Here is a 10,979-nt window from a genome sequence, read left to right as displayed (position 1 = left end):
CAGATGATCTGAAACCTGCAGAGTCATTCTTATGTTGCATGTAACCGTTATATCTCAAATAAGATTCAAACCAGGGTCAGGCTCTGGGATATAAGGCCTAATGCCCATGTAAACATGTTTTAGTGTTTAAAACATTATTATATTTCTTATATTCAGATATTTTCACTGTACAATAACCATCTCAGAAAATATCACAGTTTCACAGTATAAAAGGAATAAAATAGGGACTTTTATCGTGATTCTTTATCATAATTTCACAAAATATTGTGTGCTGAAAGACATGAAACTATATATCAACTTGATTGACCTGTATGAAACAAACAAAAAAAACACACACACATGGTAAAACATCAATACCATAAATAAGCAAATGTGCAAGGTTGATTACTGTCAGTTTTTATATCACGGTATACCATTAAACCGGTATATCACTGCAACCCCAATCAATTTAGACATGATGTGTTGGACAAAATGTGTCTAGATAAATGTGAAGACTGAATTTAGAGCAGAAGTTGCAGCTTAAATTGGATGGAACACATACAGTAAATTTATTGTAGTGTATTTCCAGTTCTTGTGTCGACATTGATGAGTGCTTACACTGTTTCTCTTTTCCTGTTTCCCATGTGTCATCAGAGGGTTCTGCGACTTTTCCCCGCTACATTGCATAATGTTGTAGTCTTTGAGACTAATGCACCAGCAACTGAGGCACCACATAATTACTGGACCCTTTGTACCTTTGTCGGCTGCTTCACGCTGCCTTGAAATCTCCAAGCAGTGATGTCACACCAGCTGGACCTTTTCTTTCTTGTGAACCACAGTAGAATCTGATCAAAAGCAAAATTATATAATGTAGCCGCAAAAGGTTTGTGTGGAAAACACAGGAAAAATTTATTAGACAAGTAGACCCTCTCCAACACCCTTGAAAGATTTTTTTCCCTTAACTACCTCACAAGCTGCGACATTGTTGAGCTGAATTACACCTCTGACAGTGTCCACAAAAACATTATGACATTATGAGCTTCTTTGACAAACTGGTCAGCCTATTTTTTGGCTTTTGGCTTCTATTTGATAGGACAGCTTAGAGAGTGACAGGAAACTGGGGGAGCGCAGGGGAAGAGATGCAGAAAAAGGGCCACAGACTGGAATAGAACCCGGGCCGCTGCTGAAGTCTCAGCCTCAGAACATGGGCTGCCCGCTGTACCGGGTGAGCTATCAGGGTGGTCCAGCACCACTGATACCATCAGTGAAAGGCTGAATTAAAATATGGCTCATCTCTAACAAACACATCAATTATCATGTCAAAGATAATGTAATATGATAGTTGATAATACTATAGTGAATTAAATAAGAGTGTATTCATCTTCCATACTGTATCAGGGTCATGAGTCTCATGTCGGCAGGAAAATCACAGGTGTCAATGATAAGTTTAAAGGTGCATTATGTAAGAATTAGCCACCTGTCGGATTCATACTAAACGAATACTCAACGAATAGGGGGCAGGGTATGACCAGAGTAACTGCTAACTGCTGCTAACTGTCACTACCATTAGCTGGTTAGCTTAGTTATCAGTCTGGCTAGTGGTCCAAATTGTGAACCAGGGGAGTGTTGGTGTTTACAGTGCTAGCAAGGGAGCTTGGGAGCTAGCTGGTGAGCATGCTAACTTCAGTTGATATCTCTGCAGCACAATACAGACGTTATGATGTGAAAACTCTTACTTCTTCACATAATGTTCATAATTTTAGTTCATTTTTTAAAAATGTTTTCAACTAAAACTGTTATATATAGCACCTTTAATGATGCCTAATTCAATATAGTTGGAAAGTAAGAAACTATAAGTACGCAGAATACATTTTAGCCCGAGAAATATAAGTTCACAGTTATTGCAGTTATTGTTATTATTATACTTATTGCAATTATTGTAAAATGTATTTTACTGTATGTTCATGGTTGTGCAGAGTCCATGCTGAATGCTGTAGTGGTGGTTCCCCAAGTTCATCATACATGTGTGTGCTATTTACCAGCAGTAAAAATCAATTGGTAAAAGCAAATTATGTCTTAACACAATAAGATTTTGCTTTATAAAAAAAATATTTTTGTACACATTTGAATAAGAGGGGAAAAATGTAGACGAGTATCTGACTCTATTATAAATTGCCGGTCAGATCAGACAAAGCGCCCTGCTCTGTGGTCTAATGTCAGTCTATCTGGCGATCCTGGAGCCACAACCCCACCACTACACGACTTTCAAACCAGGCCAGCCGACACTTTGTATTGTGATCCGACCCAGCAACATCACAATGTCGGACCACATTTCCTGCTCTGATTTCATATCCATTAATTCTCTGTCGTACGTTTTTCATCATTAGTGCTGCGGACCCACCCAGGCTGTTGTCTGCATATCATCTATTATTTCCCCTCTAAATTCCCTTCCTCCTGCATGAGCACAGTGGAAAACAAACAGACGCTCATTAGCATGTGTGACCCGTTGGTGGTAAACAGGCTTATTTCCACATGAGTGCAGTGCGAGAATGGATTCCACCGGGACAGTCGAGGTAGGTGGGCCTGCCGGCTGCCTTCATGGGGACTTTAATAGGGACTTAACAAATGCAAGTGGACAGGCACAACATTCTCTGGCACAGGGAGGTCATGTTGGTACAGTGAGCACTTGTTAGAGGGTGACTCACTGTATTTGGACTCTTGGGTGGCCACTGATATTCACTTCATTTTTAATGTGCATTTTTCCACCCTCTCGGTGCTAATTGTTGGATTGTGACGGATGCCGAGTGTTGGCTGCCAGGGCTGAGGTAATGTGCAGCGTTCAAATAATGCCTCTGTGCTCTGCTCTGTGAAGTGATGAAAGCGGCCTGTAATTACAGGGATAATCAAAACTGTCAGGGGCTCTTCTGTGGACCGTTTTGTTTACTGTCTGCTTCTCTCACAGCATCACAAGCTGCTGGCCCCCCACTTCCTCCGCCTGGGCCTCAGAGCTCAAAAGATCATTGCAACTGTACCTGTCTGTGTCTCGAACAAAGTAAAAGTCAGTGTCATGAGATGAGCTGTTTGAAAATCCCTGCACAACTATAACTATTCTGTTTCTCTATAAATCCAGTCCATAAGGCTACAGTATGACTTTATTTTCTGCATTAGTTTTGGGGCTTTTTTGAGTCTCAACAGGTCACATGAGGCCAGCAGTAACAACAATTCCTCTTTAGCTCTATAGGCAGGACAGCGACTTCCAGGATCAGTAGGTCTATATCCACTGCGACCTCCCATGATAACAGCACGCAAAGAGAAAAAATACATATTTCAAACCATGTCTTTAGAAGAACTACATTAATGTTTCTATAGTTTTCTGTAGAATATTAGTAGTTTAAATTTTCCCGTCTCTTGCCTTTTATTTTACTGTACATTAGCAGTCTGCAGTTTGCTCAAATCCCCTCAAGATGGCAGCATTTCGGTGGCTTTTCACAGGAAACCCCGGTGCCCAATGTTGTTGTATGAGATGCTGCCAGGCTCCAAAACATGGCTACATGATGAGATGTATTTTACGTGGCTGATGTCCCAAAATGTTTGACGCTATTCTGTATGTATCATACATATATTCCATAATTCAAAGTGGTTTAATTTTAGTAAACATTTTTGAATGCTATTTTTATGACATATTACAAGGTTTGTTATTATTGATTTGTTGAAATATTAGATGAATTCCATTACAGTATATAAGCATCATATGATATTAGGCCACATATTGCTATTATAACAATAAGACAGACATAACACAGAAACTTGTAGGTCAATTAATATAAGCATCGACATAGAGGCGTAAAGACACAAGTGATTATTGTACATGTATAACTCACAGGCCTAAAACACTATACACCATGTATAAACACACCTGTGACTGCTTGGACTGATCAAGAGTGTAATTACAGGTGGTGCAGACAGACACGATCTTTGCATAGGCGGCCCTCCGCTGTGTATTCGTGAGAAGCAAAACAACCCTGATCCTGGATCAGCATCCCAGATTTCCTTAAAACCGCGTCGTAGTCGGAGTCGCTACGGCGGTGATCAGAGAGGAGAAAGAGACACAGAGGTCTCACTCTGTCTAGATTTCTGTGCCGTTATGGCGATGGTGTTTACATTTTTGCAGAAGTGCGCAAATGATTTCTTTCATCAAATTGGAATGTACTTTTGTTTGTGGGCGACTGGTAGATTAATGACGGCCCACTTTATAAGACCTGTTAAGCGTCTGGTGTGAATGTAGAAGGGAAGGTGGCGTGGTGAAATTTCTTGCAGATGGTAATAATTAAAAGATGAGATGTGGGGTAAACATCACATATTACAGTTTAATCTGTCAACGATACTGTTAACAACACACAGAGATAAGACTGACCTTCTTGTGATGAGTTGACTACCAGACCAGTCACTATGGTAACTGCTCTCCTGTGGTGGCTAAACTGCAGTAAGAGCGACGCCCGCTTTCACAGACTGGAAGGCGGGGCAGAAGCCCGAGTGATTCATCTTTTGAAACAGAGACGATCTCTGCGCACGGCGCCGTGTTTATAGTGAACACGGCAGACTGCAGACTGATCGAAGGAGACTGTGTATGTACCTGTACATTAATCTGCCTACCTACGCTACCCGTTCAGCTATCTATCGACGGACGGCTTTAGATAACCAATTGACTTGACCTAAACTGGGCAACTAAGGTCAAATACTCAGTTTTCCGTTGCTATGAAGGTGAATTACAGCTACCACAACAACGCGGTGTGTGTGTGCATGATGAGCGGCTGAGGAGGAGGAGGAGAAGGAGGCTGCGGTCTGAAACCAGATTTTATCCTGGATATTTCGAAACCAACGTCGTATCGTTCACACAAGGGGACTGTGTATCGATTTAATATGTTGCCGTATGCCCAAAACCGCCTGTTTTCATCCTAATTTTGTGGGGGTTTGAGTCGTTTTCTGCCTCCTGAGGATCCTCCAGCAGCGGGACGTTGAACGTTTTTCCTCCAGATATGGAGTGTGAAGATGCGGATTACAGAGGAATCCCCACCGCTAGTTTAGCCGCATTGGTTTCATTACACACATCAGTGCGGCGTTGTTTTCGGCAGGAATAAACAGTGAAACTATGAATACGCATTTTCTGGCTAGAGGAACAAATCGGTGATTTCGGAGCACGGTTGGACTCCCCCATTAGGAAACGTGAGAAAGCTACCCTGCTAGCCTGTATGTAGTAGCTATTAGCTCCATTAGCCGGCTAACAGCTAAAAGGTGCTGGCTGGAGATTAAAAAGCTTTTTAATAATTCTGAACGGGTTTTGCCCACGTTTGCTCCCCTCAACATATTTATTCACAGGATTTGGGAGGATTTACACATCCAGGAATGAGGTCTCGAAAGGAAAGGAGCCGCTTGACCTTGTTTTGGGGTCTGATGCTGGGTCTGTCGTCCTGCCTCCGGCCCGCCACCACAGAGAGTAAGTAATGCTACTCCACACTACTACTACACACACGGGGAAACATTGTGTTTTCCATGCCCCAATACAGCACGTTTACAGTGAAAACGCCATGTTTTAGTTACTATACATTGTATATGTAGTCCAATAGAGATAATAATGTTTCTTGGCTGTTTACATTTCACATTTCTGCATTTATTTCGAAAATATCTGAAAGATAAGTGTATTGTTTATATAGAAGAATGAGTATGCTAGCTTATATCACAGTGTGGTTATTTAGCTACAGGATAATAGAAGATATGAGTTACATTAAGTCTACTGTTTGGGACAGTACAGTGCAATATTATATGTACTGTATATGTAGAAAATATAATTGTATCTCAGTGGGGAAAAGCATTAAATGTGTGAAGTGTAGTTTACTTAATGTTGGTTAATATATATATCATATAGATTATAAAAGGTCTAGTTGTAATATTGTAATTGTGGTTTTAAAACACATCACAGAAATGAGTCACTTAAAGTGTGTTGGTAAATACATTATCATGACTCAGCCAATAGAGAGAGAGAGTCAAGCTATATATACACACCACATTGTCAACTCTGAGTCACAATGTGGCGAATGTAGAATCAACAAAAATCTGTGATCTGAACAGAAAACCGCTAAACAGAAATAGGATTTGTGAAATGAAAAGCCAGGTCATTGAGTTTAGCTGGGCTTGTCCATCTCTACAGCCAAAAAATGTGATGTGTTATTTCATAATGAATGGAGAAAAAGTGCAGCAAACTGTGTGAAAACACAACTCAGTTGTCATGAAGATCCTGGACAAATCTGCTCTGTATATGCTGGGATATGATTAAATGTTTAAACACAAAGTAAAGATTTGGAAATTTGGAAATGTTGTAGGTCACAGAGAGCATTTTTCAGTGAAGATGTCATGGTTTTACAGCCGGGTCTTGTCCATTTGGTATCAGATGTTCAACATAAACACCACATAAAGAGAGCAGTATCAGTATGGGTCTATCTATAGGTTTAGATTAAATTCAAAACTATTGAAAAGTTTCCTATTTTCTGTCATATTTTCTTAACTTTCTAATATTTCCAGGTGAGCTAAACACAACCTCAACTATCGCTTTTGGGCGTTCTTTCTTGTGCAGGTGTTCTTTACGAAAGGCTGTAAACTTTAATAACACTCTTGTGAGATTGACTGAAACTACAGCTTTGAACACTATTTGTATAAAGGTGTCAAAGTGGTTTTTCTTTGGCAGTGCAAAGTCATTTATTTTCCTTTACAAAACAAACCTGGGCACACCCTGACCTTGGAAATATTTTCACAAGTACTATGATGCAGCAGTTGATCAGGCACAGCAACATCCTCCCATCAGGCACAAGGGCCGAGGTTATAGATTGTATTTCTGTGATAATCCATTGAGGTAAATTATACTCCTTTGAAGGGCTGCAACTAATGATTATTTTCATTATCAATTTATCTGCTGTTTAATTTTTCATTAAAAAGCCCAATTGATGTCTTCAGATTGCTTCTTTTGTTCGATCAAGTAAGAACCCCCAAACTCTTTACTTACTGTCATGAATGACAAAGAATAGCTGCCAATTCTCACATTTAAGTGACTAGAACCAGTAAATATTTGACATTTCTGCTTGAAAAAAGACTGAAATTATTAATCGATTACCAGTTTAATGACAATTTTATAACCGTTAAATGTTCTTTCAGTCGACTAATCAATTATTATACTAATCGTTGCAGCTAGACTTCTTTGAGATTTTGACTGAACTTCAAGATACACTAATAGGTACCACACAGATGGTTTAGTGCAGGGAAGGGGACTTTCTAGTGACTGACTACTGCATGGCAGCATATTGAAGCTCACGGCTTCTGTCAACTGGTAAACCTTCAAATTTAATGAATGTAAAGCTTCCATGTTTATCCAGAATTTCTTTTAAAGTGTTGCCATCTAAAAAATTTCCATGTCTCCAGCTATACTGTAAACTAGGCTTCCTGATTCATCCCATTCATCGTGACATGTTGGGGAGGGGTTGGTTGGGGGCTTGAACCAGGGTCTGGGTTTTAAAATAGAACAAGCCAAAGTACATTCGCAAGCAAAACAGACTAAGTTCTGTTGATTGGAAAGAGTGAGGAGCTTGTGAACTGTGTGTCGTGGGGTTTACTGTTAGCCCCAGTGGTCACAGGACAAACCTGGGAGCAGCAGAGAGGTTCTCCCATCGAAATCCTACATTTATTCTCACTCCGGTGTGGAGGCCGTCTAAAGGTGCCTTGTGTGGCTAAACTCTGAGCATTCCTGCTGGTTTACTGTATCAGTTGGGACTAAAGGGCAGCTGGTGGGTTCGGGTTTACCAGGTTCAGCTCTGTTGCTGCAGAAACAGCCTTTCAGGTGAACCAAACAAGTTTAATCTGTCAGGAATGATCTTTTGCTAAAGCTTCCCAGCGCATTTGTTCTCACCTTGCCTCTCATGTGGAAAAGTATTTATGAATACATTCCCCCCTCGGGCAGTCTGTCACTAACAGGATGGAAATGAGGAGTAAACAGACTTGCTGCAGTATGGTGGCAATGTATGAAGCACCAGCTTAGAGGACGCATTGCTTCCTATTTCTTGTCTTATGGGGCTTCTAGTGGATTTCCTCTGATTGTCTGCGGATAGTCTGGGTGCTGCAGCCAGCTGGGAAAAGGTTATCAAAAGTAAATATGTGATCTGGAGACTCATCAAAGCGGCAGAGATAGGCTTGTGTACTCAGCTGTTTAAAATGTGTCAATGCGGGAAGAGAGGGAGGGGGACTTATTAAGCTGCTACACCTGCTATCGGTATTTTCACTCCGCTGGTGCACAAGATGTACATTTTGATCATAAACTTTTGTTTAGTGTCTCCGCAAGCGAGGTCAGGAGCAGTTCCCATGAAAGATGCCCATGCTGGCGTTGCAGTGAGGCCACAGAGGGTGAAGCGTCAAGGCTGTGGTGATGTAACATCACTAGGCAGTGTGTCTTTTTACAGGCTCGGGTGTTGGGATTGTATTAACAGGTATGCAGCTCGCTGAGGGCTGCTGACAGTGTGCACTGACAAGTAGATTACAGAGAAAGACATAACCGCCATACCAGCACACTGCGTGCCTTAAATCACACCAAAGGCATTTTATAATGGCTCACCAAAGCCTCTAGAGAGGACTTAAGCTCTCAGCAGTCTTGGTAAAAAAGCCTACAGTTTCTAAACCTCTGTTTTATGTGAGAACCAAGTTATTTTCCAATTAAAATGACAAATGCAAAGTAAGGCAACTTAAAGGGTAACTCCACCAATTTTCCACATTAAAGTGTGTTTACAGGTCTTAGGAGGGTAGTACTGCATATGTTAAAAAGTAGTATAAAGCCTTTTGTGGCTCCAGAGGAAGCTGCATGTAATCTGAAAAATTGCTTTCAGTGATGTCACTTAGTGGTCATGTTGCATTCTGGGTAATGTACGTGCCAGGTCTTAAAAATGAATAAGAATATGTGAAATTGAAAAAGGCTATCTTTGGTACAGCTGTATGTTTTTAAACTGTCTATCGTGAGTCAAACAGTGTCATAGGAGTGCAGTGCTAGACCAGTGGACTGCTTTTCAAAACCTGGCACCTACCCACAAAGCAACTTATTCGCGAATGACATTGCTGGAGACAATTTTATCAGATCACTTGCAGCTTCCTCTGGAGCCACCAAAGGCTGTATACTACTTTCTTCACATATACAGTAGTACAAACCAAGACCTATAAACACACTTAACTGTGTATGATTGGTGGAGTTACCCTTTAAACACACTTTTTAGCAGCGTGTTGCTACATTACGAGTCACAGCGCCAGTGTGCTTTGAAACTTATATCGCAAGCAGGGTTGAAATAGGCCAACCATGGGAAAGTTTTAGCTTGGATATATTTGTTGTCTGTTAACTGTGGTAAAACAGAATTAAAGTACAACTTGTTTTAGCCAGTTTGCTAACTCAATTTGCACCATTAAGCTCCACTTTCTTTGGTGTTTCTCAGTGGAGAGATGTTTTTATTTCTGACCTTTATTGTTGGTTCCTGTTGTCACTTTGTATAGAAATTTGAAAAATGTCCCTGGAAAAGGAACAATGAGCGTACATGTTAGAGAAAAGTGGTAGATATGTGAGGTGCCATTGAACTGAATAATATTTATAATACAATGTAGAGACAGCGCTTTATTAATGATGTGATTACACTTCTTGTTTAGAATTTCCTAAGCACATTTATAGGTCTGAAATGTAACATTGACTGTAAAGAGTGATGACTCAGTTTTAATTTGAAGGTGCTTACATCCACATTAGATTAAAACTGTATATATTTTTATACAAAGTTCACCAATTTGAGTTGGTTTCAGTTGAAACCCACAAAATATTTGGTTGTTGAGTAATTTGTGGCCATGAGTTGAAGACTTTGAAGTTCATAGATATCAGCAGACACTTGTTGTCTTTCCTCTTAAAATGACGTGTCAGGCCTGTAGGGCAGCCACCTTCACTTGTTGCTTCATGTTGTGTGCAAACAAAGATAATCTTTATTCAAACATCTCTTAATCACACTTACAGTTGAAAGGTGACGATAGGGAGTGTGTCATCCCTTTCTCTGTGCTGCACTGTAGGACTGCTTTTTGATACCCATTTCATACAGGAGATGCTGGTTTATGTCACTGTGTCGGTGAGAAATGGGTGTTGGAAAATTACTGCCTTTCATGAACTTTCCCACACGTGAGCTGAGTTTTAACACTTGTATGTTTTTCATGGTCAAGTGTTGGCCACAACACGTTGATTTCTTCAAGTAAAACATATTTCTGAACAATAGCTGGAAACAAACATGTTTTCTTACATCTGGAGATGATGGTTTGAGAGCTGGGACATCTCCGCAGCACCACAGAACTTCATTATAATGTTGTATTTTCACATATTTTACCTTTATCAAAAAATTGCAGCTTCTGTAATTTGGATATTGCACTTGGCCATATTGTGTTTTTCGATAATATTTCAAGTAATTGTGATGCCCCATTCCCAAAAAAAGAAAAGAACACACAACATTTTTGTAAGTCACATAGGAATATAACCTCATCGACAAATGACCGATCATTATTGAGGGGATACGCTCTCACATACTTGTGTGTTGTACTGAGTGTAACTGACTCCATAGCTGCTGTTCAGTGGTTTAGTTTAGAGCCATTGGGCTGCATGACTAAAAGATTCTGATTTGTCAGATTATTTACACCTTGTTTATTTGTCTATAAACACTAGTTTGTTAGACATTTTGACATGGGAAATGTTTGACTGCAGCAGAAATGTAACATTTAAAAAAAACTTGAATGTTCTGAGCCCACAGTAAATAATTACTGACTGGTAAATTGGGAACATGGTGTTTTTTGAGAATATAAACAGTGATGACTGTGTGTAGCTAATGAGTTTTAATCCTTTTCCAATAGTATGATGTGTCTGTTTGTGCTTAGCTGTTAAAATGTGGTGAGGTTTGGGG

The 10,979-nt window shown here is 40.1% G+C and overlaps 1 protein-coding gene across 1 annotated transcript in view; it reads left to right on the top strand.

Moving 5' to 3' along the window:
- Window positions 1-5,311: 5,311 nt before the first annotated feature.
- Window positions 5,312-10,979, top strand: part of igf1rb (insulin-like growth factor 1b receptor) — a 45,930-nt gene continuing 40,262 nt past the window's right edge. Inside the window, exon 1 of the mRNA XM_073464350.1 lies at window positions 5,312-5,473. Within this exon, the coding sequence (XP_073320451.1) occupies window positions 5,383-5,473 (91 nt within the window). The 5' untranslated portion in view covers window positions 5,312-5,382. The remainder of the gene's footprint in view (window positions 5,474-10,979) is intronic.

Source organism: Pagrus major, chromosome 4 (assembly GCF_040436345.1).
Source record: "Pagrus major chromosome 4, Pma_NU_1.0".
Taxonomy (NCBI): domain Eukaryota; kingdom Metazoa; phylum Chordata; class Actinopteri; order Spariformes; family Sparidae; genus Pagrus; species Pagrus major.
This window is presented reverse-complemented; position numbering and strand designations above follow the sequence as displayed.